The following is a 21,371-nucleotide window of genomic DNA, read 5'->3' as shown; positions in this document are numbered from 1 at the left end:
TGTGGCCTTAAAATGGGCTGTCTTTCCCCCATGCCCAGAATTTTGTGCCTTCCTGCTATATTTAACTTCATTATTCTATATTCTGGCAAAGGCTACAAGTAGAGTATAATTTCTGTAAACGCAGCAGTTTAGTGCACGTGCAGATGTGATGACTTGCAGTTTGTCTCGCACACAGCGTCCAAGAATCAGTTGACAAAGTTCCATACTTTGGAAAGAGAAAATTATATCTTTTTACTTATGTTTCATAAAGCTTCAGTTCTCAATTACTGTTTTTTTTTTCATTTTAATTGAAAAATCATACAGAAGATTATTTTTGCATTTTGCTATTTAAAACCTCAAAAAATGGCACAGTTTTTCAAATGTCGTTCATACATATCTATGTATATTACCTCTATGAGATCTTGGCTTTTGGAAAGGGAAAACAAAAAAGAGCCTGTGCCTTTATAATTTGTGTTTCTAATTGGTTCTGTTGGAGGTACCATTTTAGATGGGACTCTTAGACAGAAAATATTCACATTGAATAAGCTGGTAAATGTGTGGATCTGTAAGCACTTGTAAGCACAGTAATGACTTTCTACATAGTTGTATGCATAGTCATCTTAAAAAAAAAAAAACTAATACAAAGGGAGAGAATGGAGATTCATTCTTGTTTTCCTTGCAGGAAAATTCCCCATATATATTTATATTAATTTTCTGGAGTCCTTTGAAGATCACCAGTTGACTCACGTGGTGTAGGAGTGTCTCTGTGTTGTCCCTGTTGCATTCATTTCAAGCAAGCCCAGCTTGCAATTGGTCCTGTCCTGTCTCTGTGAGAGCTCTGATCCGATGCTGTGTTAGGCACCATGAAAGTCACCCACAAACCAACTACAGCCTGCAATAAAATGGAACCAAGTCCACTGAAAGATGTCATGTATGCGCTCTGACACATGCCAGTGAAGGAGCAAACAAGGGGAGAATAAAAAATAGCAACTTCCTACCTGAAATGTTTTCAACTTTTGGTTGTCTTGAATTGGAGACAATTCCAGCTGACAATTCAAGGACCAGCAATTGAAGTTGGTCCTTGGATTCTCTTCCTCTTGAAAACAAAAACAAACAAAAAGAAAACCTTGGGTGATCTTTGGGTTTGTTTTCTTGTTTGCATGAGCTTTTGCCCCTTTAAATTGAGATTGAGAAACACTGCGTGGATCATTTTAACATTACTAAATCTTGTGTTTTTAATAAGGAATCCTATTAAAGTTGCAATAAAAGCCATAGTTGTTGATACTGTGCGAATATCTGAGAATCTCAAGTTTCAGTGATCCCCATGTAAAAAAGAGGTAAAGAGGCTGAGTCACAGGGCAGTTTCTGGCTTGCCCTTAGAGAAAAAATTGAAAATGGAGATGAAATATTTTCCTCACTCTGTCTACCTGTCTCTGATCTTTATTACAGTCCCATGTGTCTTATTCGGGACTATTCAGGTACAGAAAAAACTCCCAATATACTCCTTACCCCACCAAATAACAGCTAAGATACGTACTAGTTACAGAGAAGCATTTACCTTTTATTTTAGTTTATTCTGTCTTCTTTCTATGTGGGTCCTAAAGCAGATGAATATTTAAGAAAGAGAAACTGCTTTCCCACTCCTCAGCAAAACTCCTGAGTCTCCTTAATAGGAGAAAGCAGAATCTGAGCAAGGTTCTTTTGGAGTTTGGTGAAAAACAATTTAATTTTTTTGAAGTACAGTACTGTTGGAACATTGTGCTTCTTTTCACAGAAAAAGTAATAAAGGCTTTTGAGCCTTAAAGGGGTTAGAGCTTTGGTTTGGAAAGCCAGTGCTATGCAGTTTTATTCTTGTCTTCTAGGCTAAAAGCATTGCTAGAGTTTCAACATGGAAGGTAACATAAAAGTATTACTTGTTTTGTAGGTGACTGTGTTTGGGGCTCTTTTATAATTGGGGTCTGCAATGTTTAAATGAGTTGAGGCCAAAGATCGTGAAGTTTACAGCTTCTTTTAAATGGTGAGTGAGGTTTAAACAAATTCATCTGTTTTCAGTTTAAAGTCAGTTTTTGAGGAGGATGAAATAAAATGTTTTTTTTTTTTTTTTTAAATATTAAGTTTAGACAGGTAAGAGCTATAGCTCCAAATGCATGTTACCCGTAGTAAGGCTTTGTGTATGCTTTGCATTTTTGTTGATTCAGCAGAAGGGACTATTCTCATGTAGCTCCATGAAGGAGAGTTTGGCAAAGTCAATATTTTTCTTACAGGGTGAAATTCATATAGCATATATCCAAAAACTTGAGCAAAGTTTCTTCTAAGTGAATGCCCTTTATATTGTAATAATTCTTCAGTTCTTCTGAAGAATTCTTCAATTCTTCTATGAAGAAGTCTGTGTTTTCCACCCCTCCAAAATATTGGCAAATGTTATGGCTAGCTTGCAATGTGCAGGTGATGTTCTAGACACAAAAATTAAAGTTGAAAATAAATGACTGCAAGCAATTTTTTTTTGTAGCCACCTGACTAATAAAAATTAAAAACATTAAAAATTAAAAAATTAAAAAATTAAAAAATTAAAAAATTAAAAGGAGATGTTTTTCAGTGTTTTTGTAGCCATGTGTTTGTGATGATGCATATGGCATTTAATGTCTGGCCTGAAAGACAGCTGAGTAGTTCCAAGACTTTGCTGTCAACATTATAAAGTAATGTAAGCAGTGTGTATCCTAAATAATAGATGGAGTTTAGTTACTTAAAAAAAATAAAGGAGTGCTCTCAAGGCTTTCTTGCACAGCAGTGCCTAGACATCAAACAAGAAATAGGACAAATACAGGTATACTCGCTTTTACAAAGAAAAATTGTGTCACATCTGCCTGAGATCACAGCTGTGTTGGTAGCAGTCCTGTAGTGACAGGAATGCGCTACCCACCCTGCTTCACATCTTGCTGCCATGGATTTTCAGCAGCTTGTTCCACTGTACTGGCAGTCTCTATGAAGATTGCATAGAATTAATTTGCCCTGAAACAGATTTAAAAGCAAATTTCCAGACCATAATAAAATTTAAGTGAGGGGTAATTGGTATTTTAAATTATCTGGAAAGATTGTGATATATTACTGTGTGATTAGTTGAATGAAAATTGCATACATTTTATAAATGTGTGTTTGACAAGTGATGGGTGAGTTTTGGAATCATGCTAGGAATGTATGGATAGGACAAAGATGAAATGAATTACTGAAATTGAGAAGAGGCACCTGTAGATACTGTATCTTAGTAAAGGAGCCAGGAATCATCTAGATCCATCAGTCTGAGCTTTACTTCCAGAACAGAGTACTCTGAATATGGATTTCTTTATCCTATTGAATGTCTTAACACTTCTATCCTAGTTTTGCTTAAATGAACTGTCTTTAGCTGTGTGCAAGACCTGTGTTGCTGCGGGATGGTAGTGTAGCATAGACTATCATTAGGTGTGAGAAGAAATATTGTGAGACAAAGTACAGATTGCTTTTGTGCACTGAATTTTTCAGTTTCCAGACTTTTAAGCTATATTTTGCAGAGCTATTTTTTATTACTGATGAATGATTAGAAAGTGTGTTGACTATAGTTAGGGTAGTTTGGAAACTGTTGCATGAGATGTGCTTTGCATTATTATATTTGTAGATTTGAAAGGAACCTTACTCTGTGCATAGAATTCCTGAAGCATTTTGAAATTATCTTGTGTTCTGAGATGTTACCTGTGTCTTGTCTTTTTTCAAAAAGCTTTCTTAAAAGCTATTATGATTTGCAATGAGTGTGTGCTTTTCTTGTTTTATTTATTATCATTATTATTTTGTTATCTTAAGCTGAACAGAAAGTATCTTGCCCTGAGGAAGCTGTCTGTGATCCATATATTTTAATATTGTCATTCAAATTAATATAAAGTAACTAGAAGAGGAGAGAACCTAGATAATTTTTGAGGCATAACTTTTTTTTTTAGATTTTTCTTTTCTGATATCTGTTTCAAGTTTTGAGTAAGAACAAGAAGTATCAAGCATAAGTTTGGATATCTCTTCCAACTTACAAGGTGAAGAAGAGTCAGTGTAAAAAGTCATGACATTAATCACAAAGGCCAAGATACATTTACCTATATATGCTGTAAAGTAGTAGTTGCATCACAGTCTACTCTCTTTCTATATGAGTTTTGAGTAGATCATTCTGAGTAGATTCCTTTATTTAACTACCACTGAAATCCAAGCTTAATTGTGGATAGATATAGATCAACTTAAAGATATGTTTGTGTTATTTATTTTTATTACACTATAAAAATACATCCAGTTAGGTTATTTAATTTATTACTGAGGTTGCACTCTGTCTGTGGTATGGTCCCGTGACTATATAAAATTAAAGAACTGTGCAAAGTGTATTTTGCCCCTCTCCCCTGGATTCTGAAAGTATATCGAACTGTTGAAAGGCTTCCCAGTGGCTTTCAACAAGTTGTAGGAGCTACAGGGGAAAAAAAGAGTTTGCTGCCACCAAAGAAGTAGGGAGAAATGGGGAAACCACATCTAGAGTGCTAATTGTAAACTACTGCAAAGCGTGCCCTCTTGCTGATGAAGTGAATCATCTGTATGAACATATTCATGTGGCGTTTTTGGTGAAATGTTAATTTTTTGCTTTATTAGCGATTCTATTGTTTTGCAGCTTTTCATGAAGTATATTTGTTGTAAAGAAAGCGAGCTGAAATAAAGCAGAATGCATAGAAGACATTTCATTGTAGTCCAATTACAGCTTTTGGTTGAATTTTAACCACGATGGGGACAAATGTTGGCATTCTGCAAAAACTTTGTGGGTGTAGCTTCACGTCTAGCACTTGGAAGTACTTTGAGACTTGAGAAGCTGGGGAAATGCCAGCAAGCATAACACGAGCTACAGAAAAAAGCTGACTCGCTTCTTTGCCTTGTAAAACCTGCCAAAGATAACAAAGGTAGAGGTTGCTTCTGGTAGTTTATTACTGGGGCATAATTAGTAATTTTTTATTTAAATATTATTGCATTCATTTTAAAATTGATAGTGCATAATATTTTTTATGGCTTGAACTAATAACAGTCATTACTGGTTAAAATAATCATTTAAAAATATCTGTTTATAGGTCTAGTATGTAGGAAGGTGGTAGTGTATCTGCTTGGAACAGTCCGTGTTCTAAAATAGTTGTTATTTCTTCAGAGCACCTAATGAAATTTCGCTTTTAGAATTAACACATCACAGACTTGCCTGTAGCAGGCAAGATTGGATTGTTTCCTGCATGAAAACTCATGCCTCTCTACTTTGGAATCTCGTCATACTGACTCAGTGCCTTGGTGCAGGAAGAACCTGGTAGTAGTTCATTTTAAAATCATTACAAGGTGATGGTAAATTTTAGTAAACGTTGATTTTTTTTAAAATTACTATCAATTGGCTGAATTATTTGACTAGCAGCAAGCTGTGGGTTTTTTTGTTGTTGTTTTTTGTCAGCAAAATATCTTCTGATGTTCATTCCCAATTTCCCCCCTTTTTCATTGTGATAATATGATCAGAGGAGAAGTCCATGCATACCCTGCAGTACTTCTACCTAGTTTCCTGAAATCCTGCTGTTGGCAGGTAAGAAAAAATGTTCTGACATGTCTGGCATTACCTGCTAAAACACAGCACTGCTAGTGTCAGTTCTGCTGAATATACACGCCCAAATTAATACATGTCAAATAGGGGGAAAAAATCAAAATATTTACTGTTTTTCCTGGATATATGTAAATGTAGTGGAGATGTAAATATAGCAGAACATTGTGAGTTAGTTTTCTTCTTAAAGATACTTCTGTGCTCCAAAGGCCCTGATAAATCTCCAGTCTTTTACTGTTTTGCTTTACTGCTGTATGTAAAAGTATATTCCTTTGTCACTCAGCTTTGTAGTTTGGAAACAATTTAAAATTCATATTCAGTTTTTGGTCCCTTCATGCATGTGCTTTTCCACTTCTGTCTCTGTCTTCTGTCTTTTCATTTAATTATTATTTTTTTGCTCTCTGGGCAACATTTATACAGTGTTTTTATTTTTGTTTTTCTTGTTTAAGATTTCTCTTATATTAAGGACTTGTGTTTTTTTCATCCATGTATCTTGTTTGAATATCAGATAGTGATTTTTAAATCTTTGTGTTAATTGCTAGAATTTTTCATATGAAAGCAATTAAATCAAACTGAAATACAGCTTTTCAAGGAGCTTATCATGTCAACCCAAATTGAGAACAGAATTAGTTGCAAAGGAATTACTTTTTTAAACAGAGTACTATAAATGGCTGTTTCAGACCATTATAAAATGCAAAAGATAAGGAATAGCTTACCCAATGTATACTGCCTAGTGACAATCTGTTGATATATTTGCCATTCTTAGCTATTAAAACATGTTTTGTTTGTCCAAATTCAACAAGAAAGATCTTGACAGATCCATAATTTGGTTGGACTAATAACACATGGAAATTCTCATTGGTATTTTCAAAATGCAAGAGCCCTCACTGTACAAAACTCAAAACACAGGACGTGTATCTTCCATGCAATCGCTCTCCTGTCCCTTTCTCCCTTCTATGAAGAGATTTTTATATGTAAGTTTGGTGAATATTTACTTGTCAGAATGAGAAATAAATAAATACTGAAAGGCTAAGTCAAATAATAAGATAGGTTTCTCTTTGTTTTGTAGCACGAAAAAAAAAAAAGAAATAAACCAAGATCTCTTTGTTATATCTAAAACCAAGCCCAGAAATCTTCTAGCACGACTTCTTTTAAGACTGTTCAAGACTTGTCTGACTTTCCGCTGGTGTAGAAAGCAGTGTGGGGTGAACTTTGAATTTGTAGTCTGAGGGAAATGTTTTTTATATCAGGGAGATGACAAATAGATAATATGGAGAAAAAGACAAAATGAGCATAAAAGGCCACAAAGTGCAGAACTTTGGTTCTGCACCTTATCAGGTATTGTGAAGCCTGAGTAGCAGCATTTGGGGGAGAATTTAGGAACTGTAGCAATGTTTATGAATGCAGCTTGGGGTTTTCTTGAGGTTTTCAAGGTAGTTTTTGAACCATTCTGCATGACAATTCATGTATAGAGGCTTTGGGGTATTAGTTTTTGCCTCTGAATAGCAGCAGGTATTTCTTTTGTATAGTAAATAGAGATATTCCTGTCAAAACCCCTCCATAATGCTACTATTTTTTTTTCTATTGTGCCCCTTAAGTGTCACCAAGTTCACAAAACTGGGGACATGAACGAGTTTTTTTCCCTTTGAGAAATAAGCTTTAACACAAAGAATGAGAAAGCCACGACATGCTGTATTTCCTCACTGTTGAAGGAGCTAATTTTACTCAAAGAGAATTCTGCTGTGTCAGCTGAACGTTGCTGGTGTTAGTCCTGTGCTACAAAATTCTCTATTTGTTCTCTGAATCCTACAGATGCATAATAAAGCATATTTTTGCCTTCCATCAGTAAAACCAGGTTTATCTGTTCATTGACAGGAATGAAATGCTTGTTGCTGAAGAACGTTTTGGGGTGGGGCTGAGGGAAAACAAACAAAAAACCCCAAATCTAAAAATTCAAAATCTTTCCTGAAGGTTTATTAGATGACTGTGATCAAGAGCTATGTAGGACTACAGAACCCACAATAATGATAAACAAGGCAGGTTTCCTTTTTCCTTTTTTTCTTAAAAAGGAAACCGCCATGCAGAGTAGATAAATTAATTTATAAAAGCATCTAGCAGAAAATGTAGTTTTCAGTTTCATCAGTTCATGCTCTATCACTTTCAATGTACCTAAAATATGAAAAAAATACTAGCATTGAGATGGCTTAGAAACATATTATTGTGATGTAGTCTGAGACAACATGTTTGGGGTTGGACTTGATGACCTCTGAGGTCCCTTCCAACCTTGGGCATTCTATGATTCTATGTCCACATACCGTTGGAAAAAGGTTGTTTTAGGATTTTGCTGCTGAAGTTTTTTACTCCTCTTGATGTGTATGTATATATAATTTCTAAGTTTGTAACAGTTTCTATTGCATCAGATGTCCTGAGAATATGCAGAGATTTTTTGCAACGTAGAATGGAGCAATGATATATTAGGGCAAGAAGGTAAATGTCAGAAGTGGATTTTGAGGTTGAAATTGTAGCCTATTGTACCTGTGTAAAATACTGTAATACTGTAAAAAAATCTATAATACTTTCATGTTATAGATATTAAGCTTCCAGTGATTAAAAAAAAAAAAAGCCAAAAATATAAATCCTAAGGTGACCAAGAGCCCTGGTGATAGATGTTTAAATCCTTTATTGTACAGACTTAGAAAATTAAGTGACTAGCAGCAATGAATCATAAACTGCTTAAGACTGCTTAAGAGACCAATCAGGACTGCATCTCCACTGAAGTAATATTTTGTTTAAGATAACTTGAATGGAGTGAGAGGATGCTTAGCTGCATAAACATCACTTAAACAGAGTTGCTGCCTGAAGCCTGCTTGCGCTTTGGAGGCGAGTCCGCATTTCTGTAGGATTCCTTGGTCCTTTAGGATTCCTGCTGGCTCTCGGGAGGTTAGATGGTGTTGCCCGTGTGCAGCAGAGCTGCAGTCTGTGATCTGGGCACGTGCTCTGCTGAGGAGCTCTTTGCACCGACTTGGCCGTTCCTGGATTCCCGGGGCTTGCGGCACTGTAGCCTGGGTGGGTTTTGAGGCTTGCACAGGTCTGCTCCTTCTGGGAAGCAGGGGAGTGTCTGTGTAGCACTGCACATACCTACCAGGGGTGCAAAGGCTGAGGTGTGTTGGGCATGGACCGTGCAGTTTATCCTCATTCATTCTTCCTGCAAAATCCTTCGTGCACACAGTAGAAGTCTGAGATTTGTCTCAAGTGCCTTTTCAGTAGGATTCACTTCTTATTTTGGGGAGATACTTGACAATAGGCTTTGCCACTAATATTTGCTGAATAGAGAACGCTTTATGGCATGTTTTAAAGCAAATCAGTAACTTTTAAAAACATAGAAGTTATGAAATAACTTCAAAACCCGCCTGGATGCCACCCTGTGCCACATGCTCTAGGTGTGCCTGCTTGAGCGGGAAGCTTGGACTAGATGATCTCTAGAGGTCCCTTCCAACCTTGAATATTCTGTGATTCTGTAAAATTTTTTTGTTGCCCTAAATATCTGTCTAAAAACTTTATTTTCTCTTTTCAGGCAGCTATAAATGGTGTAATACCGCAAGAAAATGGCATTCTGCAAAGGTAAGCACAGAAGGTTGAAGTACTGCGTGCATAGAACCATGCCATGTGATAGCTGCTGAATCCTACATGATGATATAATTTTTCTTTTAAAAGAATTTTGCAAATTAATTTCCTGGCAAACCTGATCTAACGTTCCTTTTATTTTTTTTTTCTTTTTTCTGTAGAGATTGAGGTTCAACTTGAACATCTATTTAAATTAGATATTTTTTACCTTGAATTCAGTAGCTATTGAATTTTCTGTAAAGGATTGTCTGTTATGAGAAGTCTGAATTTTGATATGCTCTCTGGGAAGTGAGGACTTTTTAATTCTGCAGATACCTAAGAAATTGCAAGATATTTTCTGTAAAAGTCTGTAGATCCACAGATATGCCTGGCTTAATATTTTCTTTTCTTCTTAACACTTTTTTGTTTTTGTTTAGAAAAGTATATGATGTACCATTTTGACATCTTTTTTTATTGATAGAAGAAGAAATTACATAATGAACTGGTGCTTTGGCATCTATCTCAATACTCACTAAAGTTATTATCAAATAGTTAGCTTTTGATTCAGGATAAAACCTGATTTGCTCGGTGAGCAAATGCAGTAAGATCTACATAGTCCAGCTGAGATCAGGCCTCTGTTGTGTTGAACACTCTTTCTACCTGTGTTTATAAGTCCTCACCCCATGGCATTTATAAATACCAGTAAATTTTGAGTGGTTTTGGTAGAGGGAAGGAATTGGAGTGCAACAATTTCTGGAAAAGGCTTTTAAGGAAGCCCAGAAGACCTAGAAGTTTAGTTTCCAGTGGTTATCAAATGGGGCTGACATTCAGCATCACTGACATTCAAAATTGCTGACATGAAGCTTTTTATGTTCTCTTAGAGATTGTCATTCAGATATTTACCAATTGTTTTGTAATAGAATTCAAATAGAATACATTCTGACTTGAAGAAAGTTCGTATGTTGAAGGGAAAAATACCTCATACTTATAGCTCAGTTATGTTTAAAAAAAAAGATATTCCTGAGAATTGGATATTCTTGCTTAGCCTTGTTAATGAGACTGTTGTGGTAGTTTTAATTCATAGTTGGACATGAGATTAAAAAAAAACCTTAGTATTTTGCTAAAAGTCAAGACTGTTTCCTGTGCTCTTTATGTCCATGATATGTAGAGGATCGGCTCTAAAGTTGTGAGTTTTTCGTAGCTCAAAATCTGTCCTACTGAGTCTGCTGACTTGAGGAGGGAAGGAGTTTCTTTGTGCTGCAGGCATAACGTTTTTTCTTTGTGAGCGTGGGAGACACAGCAATGAGACTTGCACTAAATTTGTGTAATCTCTGCTTTTTTGTGTCTATGTGCTTCTTGTCAAGAAGCTCACTGAGGAGGATGAAGTACTTTGTCATGAGGGTTTCCTCAGGTTATTTTGATCCGTAGCGTTGTGTGATAGGGATTCATGTAAGGCTATATCCCTGATATCCTGTGTAAGGCTATATCCCTGATACTCCCGATAGGGATATAGCCTTACATGAATGACTTGAGCTCCAAGGCAAGCTAGAATTCAACATTATATTAATTTTGTACTTCTATATATTAATTTCAATATATATACCATTAGCTTCATTTACTTCCATTAACTATATAACCATGTTACATGACTTGTTTTCCACTAATTTGGGATTAGACTTGGAATTATTTTTAATGCGTCATTTCTGATTTTCATTTATATATGATGATAGTGTGATGATGTAGAAAACTAATGGTTGTCATGGTGCCTTCTGAATTTTTATATGGTCATAACATTCCTGGAACAGGGAATAAAGCTTAGCTTCTTCACCAAACATTTCTGATATTAATTGGACTTTAAACAGAGATAGTGGCTTAAAGCCAATTTGTCATCTAAGATGTTCATCTGTAGCATTTCTGAGTCACTGAAATATTAGTGTTGATATAAAAGCTAATTTCAGGTTATTAGTAAGCCAGTTCCTTCAGATTTGGAAATATAGCTGATCCGAGAGGCATATGCTGATGCCTATAGTAAATGAATAATACTGTTCATTTTTCTTTGCTGATCTTTAAACAGATAATATGTTCTGTGTAAACCTTCTTATCATGTATCTTTCAGTGAGTATGGTGGAGAGACTTTACAAGGACCAGCTTATGGCCCCACAAGTCATTCTACAGCAGCTTCTTCTACTCCCTCCTCATCCTCAGCATTTCGCCATGTAGTGCCATCTAGACAAATAGTGGAAAGACAACCTCGAATGCTTGACTTCAGGGTTGAGTACAGAGACAGAAATGTGGATGTAGTACTTGAAGACAGCTCCACAGTTGGTAAGGATTTGTAAAAATGAAATGCAAACTGTTGTGGTAAAACTTTAGAACAAAAACCAACGAAAACCTCCCAACACTGCAAGCCTCCAAAAAGAAACCTCAAAAAATTTCCCCCACGAAACCCAGCTACCACAGATAATAATCATTTACAAATCTCTTTGCAGCTTTAAAAAAACAGTTATTTCACTAACCCATTGTAAAGGATCTAGCAAAAATTTATTTTGAAATTAGTGGTTTTATGGCTTTGCTTAAGAAACAAAGCTAGATTATTGATTAAGACATGAAAGTGTAATTAGGGCTGGGATTAATGTGGATGTGATCTACTGATGAGCAGCTGGTTTTGATATTTCAGATGTGTGTCGCATCATGTCTTCTATGTAGGATTAGTAACAAGATTCAGAGGGATTCTCTCTGTGTCAAGATAATCATTGCATTTGTCTTTTTCCAATTTTTATTAGATTATTTTGGGAAAATTAAGATTGCTTTTATTTGATTCTTTTCACTGTATTTGTGAGACTGATGTATTTTATTATAGTAAGTTAAAAGTGCACTGTTGTTTGCAGTGCAAAGTGTATTATTTTTGTCATTTTTCAAATGGAGTTAATTTATTTTACTACAGAAAAACTGATTTTGTTTTTGAAGTAACTACAGATCAAAACAAGGAACTAAATGAAGAAATAATAGTTACAAAAACTGCTGAGCTGTGATGAAATTTTGAAATTGAAACACTTGATTCTTAATCGAGTTGTCTTAGTGTTTTATTTGGTATTGAGTGGTGCCACCTAGTGGTCATTAGTTGGGATTCTTCATGAGTATTTCACTTTTTCCAGCTTAATTATTACTTGCGGAAAGTGGAAATGAAAAATCTGACCAAATCAAAATTTTGCACCTGTGCATTTTTTTCCTTTCTTACTAACTTTTTGCAAGTATAAATGATTAAGCCAGAAGAAAAAATGTCCTAGAGGGAGGAGCTGCTGTTGAGAGGGGCCTGGCCAGGCTGGGGAAATGGGCTGATAGGAACCTTGTGAAATTCAGCCAAAGCAAATGTGAAGTCTTGCACCTGGGAGTGGCTAACCTTGTTGTATTCTGGCTGCTAACTAACACCAACTTTTTGCCAGAGAGCAACTCTGCAGAAAAGCTGCACAGCCTTGCAGTGAAGAAGGCTGTTCACACCTGGGATGTATTAGCACAATTGTGGCCAGCTGATCAAGGCAAGGCTTGATCCCCTTCTGCCCAGCAGTTCTGGGACAGCATCTGGAGCGTGGTGTTTAATTTTGAGCTCTCCTAGTGCAGGATAGATACTGACTTGCTGGAGAGAGTCCAGTAGAGACCACCAAGATAGTCACGGGACTGGAGCACATGTTACATATGAGGGCAGACTGAGAGAATGGGATTAGCTGGGAAAGAGGGGAGGCTTTGCTGGCTGTCAGCAACTACCTGATGGCAGGACACAGAGATGGAACCAAGCTCTACTTGGGAGTGCATAGTAGTAAGTTGAGAGGCAATGGAGGCAGTTTGGAAGGTGGGAAATTCTCTTTAGATAGAAGTTATTATTGCAAAGGGTGGTCAAATAGAACAAGGGAGGTTGTTGAACCTGCATATTCAGAGATATTCAGGATTTGACTGGATGAGTTTTGGGTAACCTGACCTAATTAGGCTTTCAAGCTGTGGGACTCGTTGATGTGATCTCTGAGGTACTTTCCAGCCTAAACTTTTAACTAAAATTATAAAATTTTAATAGATTCAGGGACAAGAAGAGTGTCAACATGTCTAAAACACTGAAAGGGCTTCTAGGGAAGTAAAGCTGTATTAACACTGAAATTCTGGATGTTAGGACTATTGATAATGAAACTAGGTATCAAAAATACACCTCATTCATTGCCATCAAAATTAATTCCTTTGGATGATGTGGAATTAGCATGCACTAATTAAATATGTTCGCTATCCAGGTTGTCAAATACTCACATAGTTCATTTAATTTTGTCCGATGTGATTTTTAGCTTTGTTTGTTCTTTACTGTTTGAAAGGTGTGTTATTAGGGTCACTAAAGTATAACTGTTTTTCATCATGATTTTTTTTCCTTGCCCATGTTTTTAACTGTATTTCAGTAGTCTTTGAAATCAGGTGGTAAATGCTTGTGTTTTTATATGCAGTTTTCTTGATATTTCCTTTGTTTTCTCTTCAGGAGAGATAAAACATATTCTAGAAAATGAACTTCAGATTCCTGCGTCTAAAATGCTGTTAAAAGGGTGGAAGACTGGAGATGTAGATGATAGTGTAAGTGTTCAGCTGTGTTTTCAGTTAACTGCTTTCAGTGCTTCTAACTGAACATCTGTGGGTGGGAAGTACAATGCAAGAATTGTGAGTTTCAAACAGTGTTATATATCTTGCATGAAAGTAACACAAGAAACCGGGATCAAAATATTGCCAAGAAAAAAAAAATCAGTTTTGTTAATATTTTTCTTTAATATACTGTGTGGCACACCTATTAAATTTAGGTGTACATTTTTAAATCTTTAAATTTAAATATAGGGAGGTTATTAAATCAACAATAAGTGTATTTTGAAACAAAATATTTTGTTTGTATTTTAAGTGAGAGTTAATTAAAAGCAACAAATAAACTGTAATATGTCAAAATCAACAAATGCTCTTTCTTTTTTTTTTTTTTTCCTTCTCCTCAGACTGTTTTAAAAACTCTACATTTGCCAAAAAATAATAGTCTGTATGTTCTAACACCTGACCTGCCTCCTTCTTCTTCCGCGAGTCATTCTGGGTAAGTGTTTTGGCTCTGTGTGTGTGATTTTTATGTGAAGCTGCCTGTATCCTTACAGGAACCAGCACTCAGTAAATACAAAACACTTTCACTGTTGTAAGATATACTAATGTAAACAGTGAGATTAAGAAACCTCAACACCCAGTTCTTGAAAAGAACATTGTTAATAAAAAGTCTTTTTTTCTTAAATCCACCTTGCTGTGGTACATTTTCAGCTTGGGCACAAATGTACTCCCTAGACACAAATGTAATTAATGTGGAAATTAAACCTGGTCCTCGTATCTTATTCTAATAAATTGGTTCATATAATGTAAACATATTACAGTAATTGTAATGTAAATGTGCATTGCCATAATAAATAATGTATATGTACATTACAAAAACTAATAATAATGTAATAAAACATATGCTAGTCATTAGCAACGTATCAGACTTTTCTTAAATTTTATTACATTATGTTATCATATCTTCTTGGAATTGTTAAAGGTAGGTAGGTTGAGTAATTAATTTACTTTAACTGAGTTGGATATCTTTATTACTGCTTTAAATACTCAAAAACTAACAGTGAGTATGTCAGTGAATATTCCTAGGTTTTGAGAATGAATGGTTATTTTCCCCAAAATAAATTCCTTACTACTATAAAATAAGGAGCAATTTCTTTGCTTTCATTATAATGGCTTTTTCTATCCTGTTCTTTCTCAGAGGCAGGACTGAGTCCCTACCAGTAAAACACTAATTTTATGACTAAACCACTAGAGGGTGCACAGAAATTGAGTCTAGGAGTAGTTATATGCCTAAAACGTCAAGCATACAGAAAAGATTGAATTTTGAACATAATCATTAGACTAGATTGCCTTCGAGTTGCCCAAGGAGGAAATTATTTTTCTGCTATTGTAGCTTGATGGTAGACGATTCTACAACTGCAGTTGTATTACTGATGAAATAATTTTTTTGGCAGTTAATAGAAATAAATATCATTTCCTAATGACTACACCTACTCCAGATTTTGCTAAAAGTAACTTGTATGTGTGTATATTCCATAAAGGAAATGAAAATTCTGGTTTGAATTGAAAAAGACAGAAGCATTAGCAGAGGGAATAGTGGTAATGGAGCAGAGAGGGCAGCGTGATCCTGAGCTGTGCAGTGCCCTGTGTGTGCACTGTAACAGCAAGAACTGTGGTTGCACATGGGGACAATAGGCTAATCTATATAAGCAGCTAACTGAACAAAGGTGGAAATGCTGTGGACAGGCACTGTAGATGCTAATTGCTTTTTAAAAATTATTATTTTTAAATTCATTTTTGATTTCAAAATTTTCTATTAGCATTTTTAATTTAAGGAAATTTGGCAGGGAAGTGTGCTTTCTAGTTCATCTGAATAAATCATTTAACAACAAAGAAAAAAAACATTTTAAAATATTTACTAGGCTTTTTTGTTGGTTTAAGAGTTTAAAAGAAGTTTATACTTTCTAGTAAAATCCAAGTTGTTGCCATTATTTTACAGTTTATACATGTTTCATAGTAGGGATTAGTTCTGGATGTTCTTAACATAAATTTGGTAGCTTTGGGATAGCAAATGATGATTAATTAGTGGCTACTTAGACAAGGATGATTTGAAGGCTACATCATCTTCCTGAAGTCATAAATTCTAGATGAAAGGGGAGACTTGCCTCCAATTAAAGCATCAATGCAGATCAAAACACATCTAATTGAAGCAATGTGCTAAACTCAGTTACACTGTTCACTGCCTACTGTTAGGTCAGTTATTACTTAGATTAGATTGTTACCCACAGTTTTTGAAAACATGATGCTAACATCTATTATTAATGGATGTTAAGGAACTTTGCCTCCTACTTTGTGAGTTCAGCTGCTGCCTTCTATTTTGAACTAAATAGTCATGATTTGAGTATCTCCAGAATGTGGTACCTGAAAGGCCGGAGCTTTCATTACACAGGAGCAATCTGATCCCAGCTCTGTAAGCTCTAGCTTTGCCCTTGTCTGGACTCTGGGAGAGAACCTTGTCTGAAACATCATTTTCGATCTCATTGGTATCTAGATATTGAGGTTTATTTTGGCAGACTGGATGGACTTAACCCAGAACTGACCTAAGCAAGCAGTGCAATATAGCAAAGTGATCCTGCAGTTTGTACAAGAAAAACTGTTAGGCTGTCTTCCTTTCTCAGTGACATACCTAAAGCTTTTATAGGCAATGGAAACCCAGTAACTTTCCCCCACGTGCTAATAAACTGAGGTGTAAAGATGAAGTTTAAATGTGAGCTGCTGCTTGCAGGTTTGCTTGAATGTTTTTCTTGTACAATAGCAGTTAGCAAAACCATACTTATTGATCCCATTTCTAGAGTAGTGGCAACATGTGGCTGAAAGAAAACCTGATTTCAAGTGAGCTTCTCCTTGAGCCCAAGAGCTGCAGTAGCTCAGCCCTCTCCCTGCGTGCACCTGGGGACCTTGCCCTGCTCAAACAGTCGATGCTTCCAGTTCTTCCCATGCGTTTCCTAGTATATACCTCTTTTTTTTTCCTGCATAGGCAGGCAGGGTGCCCTGCCTCTAGTGTCCAGTGCATAGGCAGGACAGGAGGTGTTGTATGCTGTAGATACTGATGTGATTATTGATCAGGGGTTGACTGAGCAGAGTATAAGAATATTAGCCTTGTTTCACAGCTTCTTACTAAGGTGGGGACTAATTTAGGTGTCTTTCCTGTACTCAGCTGTTGTTTTTTTTTTTTTTCCACTTAATTTTGAGACCCTTATAACTGCTAGGTTACCTTGGAACTAATGAGTATGTTCAAAAGTTACTGGATGGGATGAGTGAGTGGAGAAAAACATGATTTTGTTTGGAAAGCAGCCTTAAAAGGGAAGATGCTGAAGAATATCCTTCAGTTAATTGTTTAAGAAGAGAAATCCCTTGCAGCTGCTTTATTGGATTGTATCCTTTCCACTTCCCTGTAGTGGCCTTCGTTGTCTCAGGTGCTTCTTGAAAGCCAATGATATCATACTGAGGAAGAGGCTTGGGAGCATCAGAGTGGTAGGTGGGTGTGGGCAAGGCTGGCCACATCCTTAGGACATCTTGACATTACTCCATTCCCATCATTCCCATCTTGGATGTTCTAGGAGACTGTTTTAATTATTATTATTATTAATAATAATAAAAGGTGCTTTTGGTTGTCCCTTGAACACGTATCACTGGGCGTTTGCTAACAGTTAAAAGCAATTTAAGCAGTTGGCCCCAGTGCACATCCTGGAGATGCTAGAAATAATATATTCTAAACAATTGTAATATATATAAGTTATATAGTAATCTGCATGGATAGGAATCAAAAAAGAAATTCTTTTGAGTAATGGGCCTTTCTTTTGCTGAGCGTGTGTTTTTTAGATCCTTGCAGAGCAATGGAGACTGACACGGTATCTTGGTATATGTTATCTACTGTAGCAGAGTGTTAATTAAGAATGATGTAACCCACAAGTACAATTATTAGTATTATCTGTTTAGCTGGACAGGAGCAGTGCCTTGCTTTAGTTACTTTAAAAACACCAATAATAATGGTAAGATTAATGTTTTATTTTCACATCTGCTCATGAGACAGTTTAAAAATCCTGAAGTTTAAAATGCAATAGAAGGTAAACAAAAGGGCTCCTGCTCATTTACATGTTAGCCAGATTTGCTAACTGATTGCTGTTTGAACCTAATCTGCCATCTCCTGCTGCATTAGCTACAACAAACATTACATTTACATACTGATTTCTTATTTTGTTTTAATGTAAATAATCTGTAATTACTGTAAATTTGGACTTCTGTTGACATGAGCTTGTATAAATCTGTAAGTTTAAAATGGGAATGTTAATTACTTTGTGTCATACCTACTTATGTAGAATCCGAAGTTTTTTTTGGGGAAATATCCTTGTCACCGAAAAAGATATTTTATAATGGGTTATAGTGAATGTATTTTAAAAAAAAAACAGAACTCGGAGTACTTGCTGATCGTTGATTAAAGATTTTTTTTTTTGGTATCATAATTAAAAATATCTCTAAAATTTCAAAGATTAATGCAATTAAAATTTTGTATGTCAGAAGTCAAACCATTAAGGCAGTACTTAACAATGAATTCAACCAAACAGTTTTATGTATTAAGTGTTACAGAGCAGTAGAAAATTGGTAAGACTGGAAGCTTAAAATATAAAAAGTATCAACATTTAAACCATCTTGCTTTAGCATAACATAAACCAATTTGACAGCTGCTGTTCCATAAAAATGAGTATTATTTGCAGTTACACATTTTGGAATTCTGTTGTAACTTTAGAAGAATTGTGGTGTAACTGTACTGTATTGAAATACTGAGACGTGTGAAGTAGCTGATAAATAAAATCTTTCAGGACTCTCAATTATTAGATACTTAGAGTTTCAAGAAGCAAATTCTTGCAACTTTTGCTGCCAAAAAATAAGTTTTAAAGAACATTTTTGTTGGCATTTTGTAGGGTTTCAGCCCCTGTTGAATCCTGGTTCATCACTCAGATTTTTAGCAGTGTGGTAATGCTGAAATCACTGCTATAGATGTAATCCTTGGGAAATCCTAAACTGTTTTCTCCCTCGTGAGAAATGGTCCATGAGGTGACTGTGCTCAGGCCTGGCCTCTTTTCTTTGTGCTTGGACTTGCTGCTCTCTTGATCGAGTCAGGATTGTTCCTGCCCTGGAAGGCTGGTACCTAAAAATATCATTGAGTTCCCTTGTCTTCTGTGCTTCATGGTGAAGGTATAAGCATTCAGCTGAGGAAAACAAGTGTAATGGTAAAATGAAACCTACAGACAAGTGCTTTTGAAAGCTGAGATTTGCAGTAAGGACACGTGGTGCTGATGAGTCATCTCCTTTAATCCTGGGTGTGGAATTTGCCCCTGTCCGCATCAGTAATCCTTAGATGAAATGGCACTGGTGGTCCTCATTGCACAGAGGAGTTTTGCTGCCCCTGAGATGTCATGGGCATGGACTGCCCTTCCCATGTACCAGCAGCTCTTCTTCCTCCTCTCGCCTTCCCAAGCCCTGTGGTTCATGTGCTGGGGCTCTGCTAATGCAAGGTTTTGGTATGGAGGGGCAAAGATTGGGTCAGTTGACCATTGTATTTCTGTGTGAACTTCATCCTGCACCTATTTCTTCTTCTCTTTCTAAAGAAAAGATGAATAATTGGTCATACACTTAAATAGGCAACAATTTCTCACAGATTCACAGAATGGTTAAGGGACCATACTTAATGGTTAAGTTTGTGATGAGGGCAGCTAACTTCATGGTAAGCATGGGTTACTAGTTCAGTTGTATGGCAGTGTCTGTCATATTTGAACTAACCATGAATGAACTTTATCTTCCATGTTGCAAAAAAGTAAGAAGAAAAATAACACTTTGTGATTTTGTTTTATAGTATATGATTATTATGTCACAGAATCCATGTTATGTTGCTGAGTGACGATATTTTTATTAGGTAATTTTTCTTGAGGTGTGTCAGGAAATTGTGCTTCTCTTGCTAAAGCATCCAATGAGTATTACAGGAATCCTTACCATCTGAGTAGCAAAACTGCAGACCGGTAATTCCGGCAGAAGAAAAATTAACATATCTGGACTGAATAGTCTAAAAGTCCTTCTTGTTTTCTTGTATGTTAAGATGCAGCTGGGTTCATCTGCATAGTATGTCCAAACAGAATTTGTCCTTGGAGAAGCAGTACTGGAGTGAATCAGTAGGTTGCAACAGTGACGTTCTAAAGAAAAAAGTTTATTATTCTCATTTGTGTGTTTTTAAAAGATACAGAATAAAGCCAATTTAATCACATTTTTCACTAAACAATTAGATTTTAGAATGGCAATAAACTCTATTCTATAGTTGCAGTTTTATCTATGTGTAAGAATGGATACAGCTGTGGTAACGCTGTTTGTGATACAAGTCCTGTCTTCTATTTTGAAAAGTAGATTATCACAATTCTGTTTCAAATTAAGTAAGCAGGATGCTTTTCTAATGTCTGGATCACAAAAATCATAAAAGACAAGTTTTATGTGGCAACATGACCGTATAGTTGACCTGTTTAATCTGTATCTTAATCTGTATCTTAAAGAATTTTTCCTCCATGGAAATTGTTAAGGATGTTTTAATGCGTATTTAGAAACAAAAAAGCAGAACTTATTTCCCTAAATGCTTAATACCCACATGAGAAACTTTGTGGTTAGTTTGCCATTCCTAGTTAGCTTTGTTTATGTGTTTCAATGAAGATATTTCAGTTTGGTTTGTGCTTTTGATAGCCCCAGTGAAGTAGGAGCATCCTCGGCTTTGTCGTGCTTACCATCACTTTTAATGTGTGTTGCAGCCTGATATTTTGTTTGGTCATCAATATGCTTACAGGCCTGGTGTTAATGGTGTCGGGAGTGCTAAACATACCTGACGTTTGTGATGATAATGTGATTCTCTCAATTTTGGAAGCACTTAACACGAGAAGAGCCTTGAAGGCTGCAGTCACCTTATTAGGGAAGCAGTTCAAGAACGGCCTTGGGTCCTTCTCAGCATGCTTGCTTGCGTTTAAGAGTGAAAAGAGAGAAAATAATGTTGTGCCTGGGCTTGTCCGTGTAGGGTTTAGGGTACCCTGGGGTTCTCGCATCTAGCTGCAAAGCAAGCCGCAACATGCTTATCCCTGATTTTGTTTGTCTTTCAACCATTTCAGGGCCCTGCAGGAGTCATTAAATCAAAACTTCATGCTGATCGTCACCCATCGAGAAGTCCAGCGGGAATACAACCTCAACTTCTCAGGAAGCAGCACCATCCAGGAGGTGAGTTCCCGTTCCCAGCTGAAGAATCCAGGTAGCTCATTACAGCTAATGGCAGCCCTGCTAAAGAGGCCTTACGCACTCTTGCTGCAAAATATTTTAATATTCTCTTCTCGGTTTAAGCAACGTGGCTCATCAGAATTGCTGTAAATTGATTAAAGGACTTGACCTAAAAAAAAAGGCTCAATAAATCTTACAGAAAAGATGTTTCTATTTCTGTTGGGTTTGCAAAGTCTATGAATGCTGCTTTTTGGGTTAACAGTGA

At 36.2% G+C, this 21,371-nt stretch overlaps 1 protein-coding gene across 1 annotated transcript in view; it reads left to right on the top strand.

Annotated features, from left to right (window-relative positions):
- The window catches only part of FAF1 (Fas associated factor 1), a 129,907-nt gene that overhangs the window by 8,917 nt on the left and 99,619 nt on the right, over positions 1–21,371 (top strand). The window contains exons 3-7 of the mRNA XM_026053884.1: positions 9,174–9,220; positions 11,319–11,527; positions 13,713–13,804; positions 14,209–14,300; positions 21,004–21,109. Coding sequence (XP_025909669.1) covers positions 9,174–9,220; positions 11,319–11,527; positions 13,713–13,804; positions 14,209–14,300; positions 21,004–21,109 — 546 coding nt within the window. The remainder of the gene's footprint in view (positions 1–9,173; positions 9,221–11,318; positions 11,528–13,712; positions 13,805–14,208; positions 14,301–21,003; positions 21,110–21,371) is intronic.

This window comes from Nothoprocta perdicaria, unplaced genomic scaffold, assembly GCF_003342845.1.
Source record: "Nothoprocta perdicaria isolate Ctin4 unplaced genomic scaffold, notPer1 scaffold_0, whole genome shotgun sequence".
In the NCBI taxonomy this organism is placed as follows: Eukaryota; Metazoa; Chordata; class Aves; order Tinamiformes; family Tinamidae; genus Nothoprocta; species Nothoprocta perdicaria.
The sequence above is the reverse complement of the archived record's forward strand: the minus strand, read 5'-3'. Positions and strand labels throughout refer to the sequence as shown.